Genomic DNA, 16,968 nt, shown 5'->3' with positions numbered 1-16,968 from the left:
TCAGGATAAAATGGAGGAAAGAACAATGTAGTAAGTTGGTTTGGGTCCTCATTTAGTAGATAAGCTAGATATAAATATCTAAACAAGCAAAATAAAGTATAGTCTTCTGGCAGAATTTCCATCAGAACAAGGTACCCTGCTTGGTACAAGGGTCCACAATTTATATTACAGAAACTTTAAAGAATGCCACATGTATTTAGCATGTGCCTAGCAAGGAAGAGAGTGAGAGGTAATGATTTACAGAAATTTTTTAATTTATTTATAGCTTGCCTTTCTTGCTGAAACACAAGAAACACATTAGACAATTTTAAAAACAAAGCAATACAAATACATAAAAGTATAACCAATAGTGAATAAACCTAGATTACAAAATGGGTTTGGTGTTGCCTCATCCATCCTGGCCCAATTTGAAGGTGATTTTGACCACATGCAATTGCCCATTACGTCTCAATGCACCCATAACTGCCTGGGGTGTTTATCAAGCTTCCTTCTTGTTCTTAGAGTTTAAAAGAGGCTGACAGGGTTTGCTTTCAAGGGATGTGCTTTGGCAATTTGCCATCCAGAGGCCGGTCAAGTGATTTGTGGTGTAGTCAGACTGGATTATTGATGTCACACTTCTTTTCCCCCAGAGTTGTTTTTAAAAAATAAAAATAAATAAATAACCCCAACCACAGCATGGTCTATGAAATGGCTTATCAGAAGTTGCCTTGCTGTAAAATTAATTAGTTGACTTAGTAATGAATGTGATATGCAAATCTATGCCAAAATGGAGGCAAAAAACTCATAGCTCATTTATTGTGACACTTCAGACAAAAAGCTCATGGCGCTTGGAAGGCAAGAGAGTGGCTTCTCCACACAACACTCCATGTTTAAATCTCCATACTGTTTCACCCATTGCCCTCGATAGACTTGTCTAGACCAAAAATATTAGCAACAGTTGGAAACATATAACAGCACTTAAACAACAGCTGGCATACACGTGTAGTGAAGGATAGCCATTGTAAAAACTGTGCGACTCTGGCTTTTTCTTGTGTGTGAATTTAAAAACTCTGATGCCTTCAAAATAAGTTGAACATGTATTGTCGAAGGCTTTCACGGCCGGAGAACAATGGTTGTTGTGGGTTTTCCGGGCTGTATTGCCGTGGTCTTGGCATTGTAGTTCCTGACGTTTCGCCAGCAGCTGCTGGCGAAACGTCAGGAACTACAATGCCAAGACCACGGCAATACAGCCCGGAAAACCCACAACAACCATCAAGTTGAACATGCATGACCTATAAGATTTATTCACGTGCAGTCAACATTCTCTAATAATAAAAGTGTATTAGTGTTCAACGTTACTTTAAAGAGCCACGTACATACCCCTCTAACTTGTTAACTTGCCCATTCTAGAGGATGTGCTTCGAGTATAGGCGGTCCCCAGTTCAGTACCAGGGTTTCCAGTTAAGAGAATCACAGAGACATACAGCCAGTCACAGCAGGATACAGAGCAGTTGGCTCCAGGTTCTGAAAATGATGGCTATGCTAGGAACCCCAGTCCCATTGTGGTAGAGGTTTTATTTGTGTTTTGTTCTTTGCAGTTTCATCAGACTGAATGAAGTGGCATGCTAACGCTGGCTTTATCAGAATCAGTGAACACAAGAATGTATGTGTGTGTTTGAAACTTTAAATCTATAGTGCATTCCATGATGTTTGACAGTGTGCCATGCAAGTTTTAAAATCTTTAAACAAAACACAATTTTTTATAAAAATCTCCTAATATTACACCATGTCTATATACTTGTAGGAAACGATTGGATCTTAGTCAACAAGATGCCAATTTTAATTCCTAGTTCAAGAGATTTTTTTGTACCCAAAATAAAGGCACAGTGAATGATAAGGAGTGAAGATTAGCGGATACATTTTGGAACTTGGGAGCTCCTGATGCAACTCTTCCCTGCACCTTAAAGTTCTGATCTCTAGTTCTGAAGACTACTGGTTCCAGTGGCATTTTGCCTAAGGTGAATGCATGAACCTGCCTCAAAGCACTGAGCCGTGCCTATTTCAAGCAAACCCACTTGTACATCAGTAGGGCTTGTGACATTTCTCTGGGGCTCTGCGTACATCTCTCGGTCCTCTTTAGGAACGTTATCCAATTTGATGGCTACTCAGGTTTAAATAGAAAGCTGGAGTTCCTTTTATAGTTTCTGAGCACTTGGGATGAAATTATAGTAATCTCTTTTCCAGAGCAAATAATGATAATAAAATTAGTATTAAAATGGATGCTTGCTTTTGCATATAAGTGGCATAAAAGTGGCTTGTGGTCCTACGCCCTCATCTCAGATGCTTCCAAAGTCTCCTCATAGATGAGCCTCTTGCTAAAACCTGTTTGGTCATTGTCTGGATTCAGATTGTCTCTGGAATGGTGTCCAAGAAGATGTGAGGAGGGCCCCTTACATTTGCCTGGTTTTCTAAGCGATGCAGAGCTGCATTATTCAGACATTTTTGATAAGCAGCAAACGATTATGCAAAGTTACATGCTGGAGGCATGAAGTAGGATATTGTCTGTTGCATCTGGATTGTTTATAGCTTTAATCATTTTATTGCCTGCTGGGCAAGCTTTTGTACACTGTCTTGAGCCATTGTGATTGGTGGGAAAGGTGGGGTATAAATATTTCATAAGCAAATGAAACCAATTTGCTACAAATATTCTATAAAAGAAAAAGGGCATATTCATCTGTTCTTAGTTGTCACCAGATTTCACTGACAGTGAAATCTGAAGCCTGTTAGGCAGTTCCTCTACTGGAAGCTTTGAGAAATTTCAAAGGAGGACAAGAGAGTTCTCTATGAACTTGGAAGGCATGTTGAGTCATGCAAATAAGACTTAAGGAGGGTATTGTCAGACCTCTGATCACACCATGACATTGTTACCGAGAGTATTTCCTTCATTTGTCAGCATCAGCCGGTGACATGGAGTGATGGCAGAGAAACACACCACATAAGACAAGGACAAGGACAAAAAAAAAATCCTTCAAGTTATGGAGAAGGAGAAGGGAATTGGACACGAAGGTTCATGCTATGTATAGTATGCATTTCTGCTGTGGGAGTGGGGATCCTAGATCATATCTTTTATCTTCTTGCCAGGTCTGGTTAGAGAGAGAAGAATCTGCTGGACAGGGGCAATTTTACTGTCCCCTCTTCCCTTGATGAACCTTCCAATTTCTTGACATTTTGGCACCTATACCAGATCAGATATATCAGTCATAGACTGCGTATCTAGAGTATGAGCACATGATGCTGAAGCAAGTTGTTGTTGCCCTTCCATGTATTATTTCATCTCTCCCAAAGTAATGCAAAAACAGAGGGGGCATCAAACGGCTGGCAGGTTGGCTGCATTCACTTTGGTAGGCCAAGATTTGCCCAGGTCTCTGAGATTAATGTTCAATATTGCTCCCTTTGATGAGCATGCAAATGACAGGGTGTTATTTTCAGGATGTGTGTGTGTGTGTGTGTGTGCGCGCGTGTGTGTGTGTGCGCAGACAGAACAAAACCTGAAGTTTGATCTGCAGAAATCAGCATGTGAGGCATTTCATGGATCTAAATATGGACATTTTTTTAGTTGTTGCAGATCAACAACTAAAGGGTCATAGCTACAGGAGTGAAAGCTACAGGGTCAATTCAAAAGTTCACTCCACTAGAAATGATCTTCTTGGTTTAGTCCCTTATTTTGGGACAGCAGGTGGCCACATCAAGTGTGAAATAACTTCAGGACAAGAGGTTTCTGGTTGTTGGAAGCTATGGGAACAGTATGCAATTAAACAACATTCTCCTTGGACTCCAGTGCTTAGTTTCGTGTGTGTTCAGTTTTGCTTTCTAATTGGAGTAACACAAGCATCATTGAGACATAGAAGACCAAGGAATTCTCTACCATGACTCTCACACATTTCCCTCCCTGCTATAGGCAAGGCATAGCAAGTCCCACCCCCTAAAGAATAAGACATTTTGTTTGTTTTATTTGCTGTTGATCCTTGTTGTGTGTGTGTTTATCTTATGGATGATTTTATTCTTTTATGTAAGCCACCTTGCCCAGAGATTTTGTGCAGGAGATTTGTTGATACAGATAAAGATACAATTAAACAGATGAGAGCCAGTGCTCCTATGGCATCATCCTGCTTCTTCTTTACTTAACGTGTTGGAAACATTGTGGGAGGAGGGTTTGAACTCCTATCCTGGGTGGATGAGTCTTTTCCTCTAGGTCTTCTGTTGTCCCCTGAGAGGAGAGACAGGGAAAGTACTACAGCTAGCTATATTATTTAGATACCTTTCAGAAAGTGTTTTGCTTGTTTTTCCTTTTTGCTTACATTCTGAATCTTACTTCTTCAAATACAAAAATGATATAGTCAGGGCTTTTTTTCAGCTGGAACGCAGTGGAAGGGAGTTCCGGACCCTCTTGAAAATGGTCACATGGCTGGTGGCCCCGCCCCCTGATCGCCAGACAGAGGGGAGTTTAGATTGCCCTCCGTGCTGCTGACCATTTTCTCTGAGGGCAACCCACTGAGTTCCACCACCTCTTTTCCCAGAAAAAAAGCCCTGAATATAGTCCTCCTAGAATTCTACTACTTCATGGAAGTGGGTGGGGGTTGTATGTTTGGATGCTCTGTCATGTATGTAGCTCCCTAGGCTAGAATTGTCAAGGTGAAAGGTTTGAGCATACCTTTCTCATCCTTTCCCCTGAAAATGTTGATATTCTCATGATAATTTGTTTGAACTGTTGGGTAACAGACGGAACATCAAATCCTGTTATCATCGAGTCCGGGCCCATGAGTTTGGACCCCCATGCTGGGTCATGAATCCTAACAGAATCTCTCTTTGGCTGCCTTTTGGAACAACCTGCTTCTAATGCACATGTATAAAGAGCAAGGGTGCCATGCTTCCAGCCTTTCTTTGCATGCACTCTGAGAGGAACAGCAGGCAACATAATTCAGCAGGGGAGAGCATTCCTTCACGGTTCTGACTTTTGTCTGGCTTCTCACTATGGTACACTTTCTGGTGCTAAGCTTGTGTTTCTTATGCCTGGCTGCTTTGGTCCTAAGACCTAGTTTTGACTCTGGTGAGATCATGCCTCTCTTTGCTTCTTCCTGCCACATACATTTCTATCACATGCTTGCAGCTTAGTGGGTCCTGGGTCTGGAAAGCTTTAAGACCACTTGTAATAGGTCACAGAGGTGTTCTGTGATTAAAGGCTGGTTCACACATGCACGGTGATTACTTTGACCTCAAGAAGTAACTAACTACCATATGTAGGGCAGCTCTTCACATATTAACTGCTACAGAGAGAACTTACCACATCAGCTCAAAATCATCAGTGTTCAACTGAATAAGTTGACACACACAGCTGCAAGTCCTCAGGGACTGGTTCAGCCATGTTCATTGTGCAAGAACTGCAACATCAAGAAATCATTAGGATAACTGAAGGACCCATCACAGATCATCATGGCGGTACCAGTTCATCTCTCGGTAGCAGCTATTGCTGTGGTAGTTCTCATGCATGTCATAATTGGAGCAGTTCAGTAATTCAGATGTTAAGCAGGGCACATTGTTCAGTCGTTACCGCTTTAGATAAGAAGATCACTTGTTTGATCTCCCCAGGGCTGTCCCAAGACATTTCGGTGCCTGAGGCAGAAAAAGCAAATAGCAAAGCAAAGACTATACAGTAAAAATATAAAAATGAATTGGATAACTGACAATTTGCATCCTTTAATTCTGAATATTGGTATAAAACAGCTTTGGGCTTTTTGAGGACAAAATCTCCCTGCGTGCATGAAAGTATGGGCCCCAGTCCTAAGACTTCTGAATTACTGACTTCCTTGGGATTTAAATAACTGTATCAGGGAGACGTGTGTGCTAGAAACTGGAGTTCTCTGCCAATTGGAAAAGTAGTAATTAATTAATTGTACAAAAGTCAATGGCTCAACTGTTTAATCATTTCAGTGTATGAATGTGCAAACGTAGATCCATGCAGGCACCATCTCAGAAGAAGCATCCTGTGTGAAAGAAAAGGAGGGAAGCCGCTTCTAAGCATCTTCCATCCATGGATTTCTGGCTCCATTGGTTCCACTTACATTAAAAATAAATAAATAAATAAATAAATAAATAAATAAATAAATAAATAATACCTGTTGCATGGTAGTTGATGTATCTATTTGATTGAATATACACTGCACTTTTTAGAAATAACAGGGTCTTTGCCAAGCCTTTTTTGCACATTCAGAAAGATTTTAACTTGAGATAATAGGTAGTCACTCCCATGTACACCTGAGGGGGCTACAGTCCTGCAAGATTTATGCCAAAAACTTTAGTTGGTGCTTGGACTAGTACTTGAAAGTTTGAAACATCTCTGGCATGAAAACAAAACAGACAAAGGACTCACATGTGTCTCTGGAAGGTTTGGCATGTCAGAACTACAATTATTAAAATGCTTCTTCAAGACAATGGATTGGATCCAACCAGCTTTTTCTGCTATTGAAAAGGGGAGGAAGAGATCCTCTTTGACAACCAAAAAGGCTATGCTGGGGATCATGGAACTTACGTGGACAAAAGTCACATGGGATGGAAGTTGTGGTAAGAAAGCATATTGAGCAAGATTGAGTAATAAAGCTGGCTGCATCCAACTCAATGTTTGTTTTATTGCAGTATATACAAATCTTGCTTTTAAAAACGTGCAAAATGCCTGATGACTTATCTTTCTGTTTTGCAGCTGGAACAACATACATATTTAGCAAAGGTGGTGGACAGATCACATACACGTGGCCTCCCAACGATCGGCCCAGCACGCGTGCGGATAGGCTGGCAATAGGGTTTAGCACAGTTCAGAAAGAAGCCATCTTGGTGCGAGTGGATAGCTCTGCTGGGCTCGGTGATTATTTAGAGCTGCATATCGTAAGTACCGTCAGCAAAATGTAATGTTACTATTTATCCGTGTGTTTCGATTTCTGCTTTTGCTATGGCTTTATTACAATACTGTCCTTTCTTGAAATTGATTTTCTGCCATCGAGTAACATTTCTGAAAAGTAGTTAAGAGATTTATAAACTTTAATCCAATTTTCGGAAGCGATGTTGACTGCAGGAGCCTAATCCTATTGGTTAATAGCAAACTGAACAAATCACATGTGCTAAATTTCAGGAATTTTAAAACTGTTTTTGACTTGCTGACTAGTATTTTAAAAAGCTACAGATTGAGCTCTTCATCATTGTTCCGAAGCTGCACTTGTCTATTGGATGTTGCAGCAATTTGTGAGAACTGGATGAGATAGTTGGTGATATTGGAGAGTGCAGATGAAGTCACTGTGGTGTTAAACGCTTCAGGACATGCCTTGGGCATTTGGGCAGTATAATTCCCATGACACTTGACACATCATACATGCAGTGTGCGGAGGAAAGGCTAGGGCTGGACACCATCTCCTGCAGTCTTTGAACCATGACCTTCTTGCCATCTCTACCATCTTTGATAAGAAATGTAGAGTTTGTGGAATGTATGTGTGTGGGGATGGGGGGATGTAGCCTGTCATTGCAGCTGGGTCATGGTTTGCCAGGACCTAGAGCCCTCTAAGGGATCTAATCTGGATACATTTTGGACTGGATCAAACTGTCAGAATGGCCTCAGTCCAATTCAAAATGGAAATCTGGGGGACACACACCCACATCTTACTGTCTAAATCTCACATTTTTGAAGTTGGCGCACTTACTTACTTTCAGTTATAATAACATATTACAGTTCATTTATATGAACATCAGGGCAGGGTATGTTTGTCCCAGCGGATTTGCAAAAGAATCTGTCAGAGGAATGGCAATGATCCCGTTTGGCTGTGTGCGCGTTGTTAATCCCCAGGAGAGCTGACTGATCCCACCATTACCATGTAGTGATAAATTTTCAGTAGAAAACACAGTTGTCACCCTGAAAACTCCAGCAGGGTAATTTCAAGTTGCCTTAGAGCAAATAAGTTGCAATCACCATGGAAAGTGCCTAGATGTTTATGGCATCATAAATAAACGATCAGTTGAGATAAACTTAACTAGGGCAGCCGAGAATTTCAGCAGCTTTAGATTAATCTCAACTTTGTTAATATATTAAGTCTGAGTTTGATTTAACAACCTTGCTACTTTGCTGAAGAAGGAATAGTTCCTCTTGCAAGAAATTACTTATTGATCTATTAGCAATTTACAATTTCACCCTCGGAAAACATTGTGCGGTGATTATTCCCAAATCACATTGTGTCACTGTGGTGAATTATGGGGTCTGCTCTTTTATATTCAAATCTCTTTGTCTTCTCTCTCTTTTTTTTGACTAGTGCTCCTTGCTAAAGCATCTCTTTGATTTCAATGATACTGACAAACTGGTGTGAACTGTGAAGTCATGTGTTATAGGCACGGCATACCTGTCAACACTTCTGTACTTAAACCATAAGCTCTATCTACAAGGACCACTGCACCCATACTGTCCAGCTTGCTAGCTAAGATCATGTTCTGAAACCCTGCTCTCTGCACCACTGCCTATAGAGGTGAGGCTAGTGGCAACCAGAGACTGGGCTTTTCCAGCAGTGGCACCTCACCTTTGGAATACCCTCTCCCTTACTTTCTTTTAAGTGTCAGGCCGAAGCATTTCTTTTTTACCCAGGAGTTTTATTTCTTTTAGCTGTTTTATGGTCTGCTTCTTGCCTGAAGACTTTTATCAATATTATTTTAGGCCGTTTTTATGACCTGGCTTGTTTTCAATGGCTGTGTTCTGTTGTTTTCCTTGTACGCCATCTTGAGCAGGGCTTTGGAGAGGCAGCACGTACTTTTTCCAAATAAATAAATAAGAAAGAAAGATGCAAGCAAACCTAGAATGTGTAAAGACAACAATCATCATTGCCCAGCACGATGTGAGCCTTGCCCCCTCCCAAGTTACTTTAGATTCTTGTAGCAGCCTGGCTGAAACTCAAAGTAGTCTGTCTCTGTTGGCTCACAGCTGACTCAACTCCTGCAAAGCTGCCGCAAAATAACTGCTGCAATTGCAACCTTTCAAGTTTGGCATTGTTTTTTGGGGTGAGAGGAAAAAGGGAGGATGCTGTGAGCCGCATTGGGTCCCCATTGGGGACCCAAAGTGGGACATAAATTAAATAAATATAAATAAATAAAACCAGGGTTAGTTTCTGCAAGATGGCCATTATTGAGGCCTCTGCTTACAGGCAGAAGGAGTTCTCTCAGCTTTTATACTGGAATTGTTTTGGTATGATATGCTGTTTAGTCCAAGCCAATTACTATCTGACCACCACAGTTGTCATATGTACCTTGCAGTGGGCCGATCCAGCCCATGGGTGCTCTCCCAGCCACCCTTTGACCCCCGTGCAATGTAGTCACTTCCCAGAAGTGATGTCATCACACAAACGAGGACCCAGGGGCTCAGTAAAGTAGGTGCCAGGCTCCCAATCTCCCACCAGGGGAGCTGAAGGACCTGGCAACCCTAGTCATATGTAACCAGTCAGTCAGTCATGAATGACTAGGGCAGAGGTTCCCAAACTTATTGAATCTGTTGGCACTTAAGAAATTTTGAAGATTGGTAATGGGCACTGCTAAAAATGGCTGTCATGGATGGTGATTACAAAATGAATGCTATAGGATTCTGGGCCAACCGAAAATTATTGGGAGGTTTCAAGTGAAGTATCCTCCAAGGAAACCAGTACCAGTAAAAAAATTGTTACTTTCTCCCTTGCTCATAGCATTTAAGAGCAATCCTTCCTGACCAGCCTCCTGCTTCTCTAGGTAAAAATAAAAATAAAAATCAGATTTATAGTTTCCATTCGCATTTTAGTATGAATCATGGGTAGGGCTGCCATTCTCCCGCCCAGGGCAGGGGATCCCCTGCTCCCACCTCCTACCTCCCAACCCCACTTACTTGGCCAGCAGGGGCGTGCCCCCTCAGGGGCCCCTCCTGGCGACACGGCACCCCCCAGGTGGCACGGTGCACCCCCGCACCCCACCACGGCGTGCTCCCGCATCCCACAACATGGCCATTTTGGGCTGCATTGGGCCCACAGGGGGCAATTCAGACTTTTGGCAAGTGTGGAAGTGCACACCAGACTGCCCTTTGACCCGTGTGATGACATCACTTCCTGGAAGTGTCATCATCACGCATGCCAGGAGCGCGCATGCACTACATGCATGTGCAAGGAGACACAATGAAGACAGCAGAGAGTGAGTGCAAGGCTCCCAATCCCCTGCCAGGGGACTCAAGTGACCTGGCAATCCTAATCATGGGAAAGAGGACACAAAAAGAGGTTATTCTCCTTTGAAACAGTTGAATAGCCAAAATAGAGAGTCTTCCTAGTAGCTAGTGTCTATAGCCAGTGTATCAGAGCTTCCCTGAAATAAATTTCTCAAGAGCACAGTGTATCTGCTTCATGTATTTGGTTTTCTTTTTAAAAGCCTTTCATTCTGGAAGCAGACGGCGGGTTTAATCAGAGAAATAAAACACAGGCTAGCTCAGGCATATTACCCAGCTTACTAAGATTGATGTGAACTGAATAGAATCCAGGCTGATGACCTATCTTGGTGCAGAAAATTGCTACTTGACCATTTGAATCAGCCATAAATGTTAGAGCAGATACACAATTTACTTACATAGCAATATTTAAGATTAACCGTTGCTAATACAGGGACCATTTTAAAATGCCATGTAATTTGTGTCTCTGCCAGATATACAGCAGTTTGAGTTTAACAATTTCTGTCTGAAACAATTGTGTCTCTGAGCAGCTCCCTAAGTGTACAGAAGCACCTTAAATTTCACAAGAAGAGACATTAGCATGTGCTAAGAATGTCACATTATTAGCAGACTCCTTGAAATGTTGTGCTGTGTTAATCTGAAAGGTTTTGAGACTTGCAAACAGAGATTCTGCAACTGGAATCTGTTATACAAATTTTCTAAGTATATGTAATTTTCATACATAGTTTCCTTACAATACTTATTTAGGATTTGTATTTTGGGGTCTGGGGCAGGGCAGGGGGAGATTGCACTGAAGGTCCACAGTACTTAATTGCATCATATATTCACAGGCAGGTTAGAAATGTGCAAATACTCAATTCTGAATCCTGCTGAATAGCCAAGACAATTTTATATGGTAAAACAGTTTTCTTGTTTTGCTGGTGGTTGGTCAACTGCAGTGAAGTTTTTGTAACATCACTGGGTACACTTAAGATTTCTCCCATATATATGATGGACTGGGATTTGCCCATAAACTGTGATGGCCAGATCCAGGCATTCAAAAAGTTGGTCTTCAGTTCTTAGTCATCTACTTTTAATAGCTGTGCAGAAGGCAGACTTTCAACTGATGAAGCTTTTCCTAGAAGTGAAATGTGACTATGGCTGCACCTGTTTATTTCTGGCTCTACAAAGCCCAGGGGCTCTGCCGGAAAAAGTTAGCAAATCTGGGATCCTAACCTCTGTTAAGATGAATTAATAATGATCCATTGCAGTTATTGGAAGCTTCATTCAGCCTCCCCCTTCTTCACCAGTCAGTATCCTAACAGAAACTGTTCACATTTGAGGAATGTGCTCTTGTGTGTTTTAGTAAATGACAGCTTATCATAAGCATCCTATTTCCCACACTTTCCAAAGATGCTGTTGCATACCAAATGAAGCCATTGCCTATGTAGCTCAGGGCTGTCCTCTCAGACTAACAACAGCTTTCCAGGGTCTCAAACAGAGAAAGTTTTTTTCCTCAATATCTACTCATTGAGATCCTTCTAGTAGAGATGCTGGGTACTGAAAATGGGAGGGCATTGCAAAAGTGAAGCATCACCGGATGGGCACAAACCAAAATTTGACAATTTTTAGAGCAGTTCGTTTGGTTCATTTTCCAGTTTGTCACTACAGACAGCCTGGTGCTAATCAATCAGTTTCCCAGGCAACGGGGAGGAGGTTTTTCTGCAGACCTTCTGCTGCCCCAAAAGTGACATATTCACAAACCAAACAAACTGGTTCATGAACCTGGCTATTTCATGCTAGTTCGTGGCTCATGAAACACGACGAACCATGAACAGCAACAAACCACCATTTTCCGGGTTCGTGCCCCTCTCTAGTCACCACTGAAAAAGTGGTATTTCTGAATGCCACCTACCTCACCTCTGCAGGTAGAGATACAAAGAGCAGGGCTTGGAAAGAGGATCTTCTTTGGTGGGCTGGACGGCATGCGAGGAAGACAGTCCTTTAAGACATATTTCCCTTATGACCAATTCAGTGCAATGGAATAGTCCTTATTGAATGCAGAGGTATAGATGATGCTTATAAGCATCTTGAAATTGTGTATTTTTCTGGATTTATTTGTTCTTATTGCTTTACTTTTGCTGTATGTCTTGTGGTTATGTTAAATGTCTAAACTTATCACAGCAATGCCTTGTTGCATGAATAGTTGTTGAACTTAATATCTGGACCATATCACCACTCTTGCACCAGGAGAAGTATAGTTAAGGTCAGCCAAGGAGGTCATGCTTAATTAACCTGGAATTCTCTGAAGCTGCAATGTCACCACTGAAACAAATAAAGAAAATACAATAGAGTATTTGATTTCTCCCCTCCCCTTTTCAGGGACAAATGGCAAGAGGGAATGGTAGAGATTAATGAGGGGTCTATAGTGTCAAAATAAGTAGGCTGGGGTAGGTTGAGCTGTCTTAAGAGCGTAGAAAAATAGATATATTGGTTCTAGCATAAGATTAGATCACACCTGATGTATTTATGACATGGGCATGGACCGAAAAAACCGAACCACCTGATTTGTGGTTCATTGCTATTCCACGAACCAGGAACCAGGAACTTTCATGAACTTTTACCAGTTCACGAAACGGTTCATAGTACATAATTCGTGGAATTCAAACACTTGACGCCGGCTTCGGAAGCTGATGCAGGGTGTTTGAAACTGACAGCCCTCTTCTCCTGTCCTCTGAGTGGCAGGAGAATGGGGCTGTCAGCATCACTCACCCCACACTGGCTTCAGCCCATCAGCTGAACCTAGCACAGGGTGAGTGAAACTGACAGTCCTGTTCTCCTGCTGCCGGAGCGGAAGGAGAACGAGGGCTGTCAATTTAACAGACCCTGCGGCGGATTCAGCCTATGGGCTGAGGCTGGCGTGGGGCCTGTCAGACTGACAGCTCCTATTCTCCTTCCACTTGGGGGACCAGAGAGCAGAGCTGTCAGTTTCACTCACCTTGCGCTGGTTTCAGCCTGTGGGCCGGCCCATCAGCTGAAGCCGGTGCAAGGTCTGTCAAACTAACAGCACCTGTTTTCCTGCCACCCAGGGCAGCTGGAGAGTTTGAAGGGAAGAAGGTTCCCCTCACTACTTGCAAATGGTGTGGGGAAACTTCTTCCCTTCAAACTCTCCTCTCCCTTCCTCCAGCCAGCTGGAAAGGGGGAGAGTTTGAAAAGAAGAAGGTTCCCTGTGACGTTTGCAAGTGGCATGGAGAACATTCTTCCCTTTAAGCACTCCCCCCCCCATTCCTGCAAGCTGGAAAGAGGGACAACTTGAAGGGAAGAAGGTTCCCCGTGCTGTTTGCAAGCGACGTGGGGAACGTTCTTCCCTTCAAACTCTCCCCCCATTCCTCTAGCCTGCTGGAAAGGGGGAGAGTTTGAAGGGAATAAGGTTCCCCACGCTGCTTGCAAGCCCAGGCGGAAGGGAATGGGGCTGTCAGCTTCACTCACCCTGCACCGGCTTCAGCCCATTGGCTGAACCCAGCACGTGGTCTGTGAAACTGACAGTCCTGTTCTTCTGTTGCCCAAGCAGCAGGAGAACAGGGCTGTCAATTTCACACACAATCAGCGCCGGCAGCCTATCTGGCTTTACAAACCGCTGATGACTCGCACAAACCAGGTCAAAAAAGTGGTGGAGTTTGTGGAAAACATGGTCCCACGAACCGCATTTTCACGAACCATGAATCGGCCTGGTCTGTGCATTTTTTTGCTTTGTATTGTGATTCGTGCCCACCTCTATTTATAACCTACCATGCTTAATTCAGGCCATCAGCCATGGATTGTGGTCTACCAGGAGTTTAGAAACCCCCTCTCCACTTTTGCTGTTCCTGGCAAGCAGCAATGATAACTGTTCATTGTGTCCTTGGAGGAGTGCTTTTTATTTTTTTAACTTGGTAGTTAAACATGTAAGCAAGTGTAGCCTAAGCTAAGGTCAGGTCATCTGATAATGCCACTGTTTGGTCTGTACATCATTCCATAGTTTTTAAAATGTAAACTGAAGATAATTATCATCTATTTGATAATCAGTTTTTCAAGAGGGGGTGTAGTATACTGCTAAAAAAATGATTGATCATCTGGGAGGATCTCAGCTGGAAAGTGGATAGCAGGACCATCCTAAGTGAAGCTACAGCCTTCTAAGTCAATCAGCTTAAATGGGCTTAGAAAAGGGGTAACTCTGTTTATGATTGCTTCGTAAGTGGCCTTAGGCAAATAATTTTCTCCCAATGTCAGCTGCCCAGCCGGGGTGAGAGGGCACCAATAACAACTTAAATGTGGTAAAGATTGCTGCACTGATGTCCGTGAAGCACTTTGAACATTGAACAAAACTTGAACTTTACTAATCCAGTATGGGGATCAAAAAGAGTTCATACGAAGTCATAGAAATGAAAAAAAAACCCTTTGGTAGCTGCATTGAGCATGCCATTATGTACCAAGAGTAAACTCAGTTCCTGAGTATTTCCGTTTGCTAGTGAAGAAATAGAACAACCACAGCGACAACAGGGAGAAAACGAAGATAGTATCATTTTGTCAATTTCTCCTAATATGCTAATTTAATTTGCCCTTCTGTGTGCCAATCAGCGGTAAAAATGACCCCCATCACTATCAGAATATACTCTATGATTAAAAAACACTCACACACGCAAAGCAATTGACAGTTGAAATACAGATTTTCAGATGCTGGAAAATCATTTTTTCCCAAGTGTTTTCTTCTCTGGGTCAGTTTGATCTTATGTTTTAGTTAAAAACTGTAGCAACTGCTGTTCTGTTTCTGAAATTTTCTAATGAGCCTTCTCAGACCAGTTTCTTGGATTATGATCTTCTGTTAATATATATATTGAATGCAATACATATTGTTTATATAAATGCCATATTCCTTGGCCAGCTTGACTCATAGGAGATAGGGGAGGTTCTGCAAATAATAAAATACATAGACTAGAATCCTATTTGTATTTGTTCACAACCAAGGCGGAATGGAATTAAATCCCCTGACAAGTGAGTGCTTGCCCGTGCACAAAGCACCATGTTACAGCCCAAACACTGCAGTTCTATTAAGAATAGGGGGAAAGGTTGTTCAGCCTCGCTGGTTTATCTGGATGTGACAAGTGAAGTGAGCATTAGCAATATTTCCTCAGTACCTGAGTCAGCACTGAAAACCAAAAATAAAAACAGACAACAACTGAGGTTCCCAGGCACAAGTATTAACTTCTAAAGAGCAAGCCTGAAATTATTAGGCAATAATGTTCCACCAAAATTAGTCCCAGCTTTCTTGGGCACAGAACTAATCTAGTAATAATGGTGAATATGGGATGATCCAGTCCATTTTCTTCCTTTGTTACATGGAGCAGTTAGTAAAAAGTGGTGTGCGATCCGGCATTCATATACCAGTTACATAGTAGGAGTTATGCTGATCTGGCATAATCCAGCTATGTGGTTTCAAATGAGAAAATCCCAGATCAGATCCAGGAAACCAGATCCTGATGGGCGAGATTAAACCATTTAGTTAGTTTAATCCAGCAAACACTGCCGCTCCAAGATGTTCTTATTCTTTCCCAGGCATAGAGAGAGGAAGGAAAGACCCATGCCCTCATGGCTCCCCGTGCTTCCACCTGGCTTCTCTCAGCCTCTCTGCCTGCTGCCTCCTGTCCCCCACCAGCCTTGCACTGCTCTTCTGCCGCAGAGCCTGCCTTAGCTCTTTGAGCCACTTTGTGCCACTGCCCTTCACTGCTGCTCTGCCTCTGCTGCCAATTTTTCTCTGCGAGGGCTGTGAATTCCCATCCTACCATTCCCATCCCCCATGCTCCAAAAGAGCCCTTCAGACTATCACTGACTGCCTTTTAAACTCTGTGGCTTGTCCAGCGAGCCCCACCCCACTTGCTTCAGTTTGGGGCATTGGAGTTCTATAGTTTGATATTGGTTCCCTTGCTGTAGTTTGGTTCTGTTGGGCTTTGTTAGTTCAGCTTGCACTGGGAGTGGAACTTGCATTGGGACTGATTTTTGGCCAGGGGTTGCTTTTGCTTAAGGTTTCTGTTTGCCTGGATAGCCTTGGAAACATTTCCCCTTAGGAAACAATAAAGAGTGGCAGGGGCACCTCGTTCAGGGTCCCTTAGAATTTGACCACAGGGTCCAGTCTTCCTGTGAACAGGAGGGAGTAGGTCCCATGCAAAATTGGAGGAATTTGTTTGGAAAATGCCCCCTTAGCACCCCTCCCCCAGATAGTTTTCTCTATAGGGAATAGTGGCTGGATAAATTTGGGGTTCTCTGATCTTACTGAACTGGATTAGAGATTCTGACCAAGATATCAGGGATACTGAAGATTAATGGCATTCCTGATACCCAAATCCGGATTAAACTTTTGGGGGGGGGGCATAACAGTTAACATTTGAGACCAGTTGCTCTGCAAGAATTGCCTAACTATGTTGGTGATGAAGGGGTGGAGCCTGGAATGCTACAGCTGGAATATTGGGGGAGGGAGGGATACCAAAGATTTGAAGTGTGCTAGATTCACTGTATGAGAGGCAGAAGTAATACAGTTGGGGTGGGGGAGGAGTGCTGCTTGTTCTACAGAACAAACAACTTCTAGGGAGGCCCGCCTGGCCTCTACCAGAGCCACAGCCTTCTCAGCCTGGCGCCGGCCTGGTGGGACTCTCTGCTTGATGAAACCAAGGCCCCGGATATATGGGCCATGTCTGAAATGAAGTAACTCTCCTGTCACC

At 42.8% G+C, this 16,968-nt stretch overlaps 1 protein-coding gene across 1 annotated transcript in view; it reads left to right on the top strand.

Moving 5' to 3' along the window:
• The window catches only part of NRXN1 (neurexin 1), a 1,172,093-nt gene that overhangs the window by 836,929 nt on the left and 318,196 nt on the right, over nt 1-16,968 (top strand). The window contains exon 15 of the mRNA XM_054986029.1: nt 6,734-6,915. Coding sequence (XP_054842004.1) covers nt 6,734-6,915 — 182 coding nt within the window. The remainder of the gene's footprint in view (nt 1-6,733; nt 6,916-16,968) is intronic.

This window comes from Eublepharis macularius, chromosome 1 (genome assembly GCF_028583425.1).
Source record: "Eublepharis macularius isolate TG4126 chromosome 1, MPM_Emac_v1.0, whole genome shotgun sequence".
Taxonomy (NCBI): Eukaryota; Metazoa; Chordata; class Lepidosauria; order Squamata; family Eublepharidae; genus Eublepharis; species Eublepharis macularius.
The sequence above is the reverse complement of the archived record's forward strand: the minus strand, read 5'-3'. Positions and strand labels throughout refer to the sequence as shown.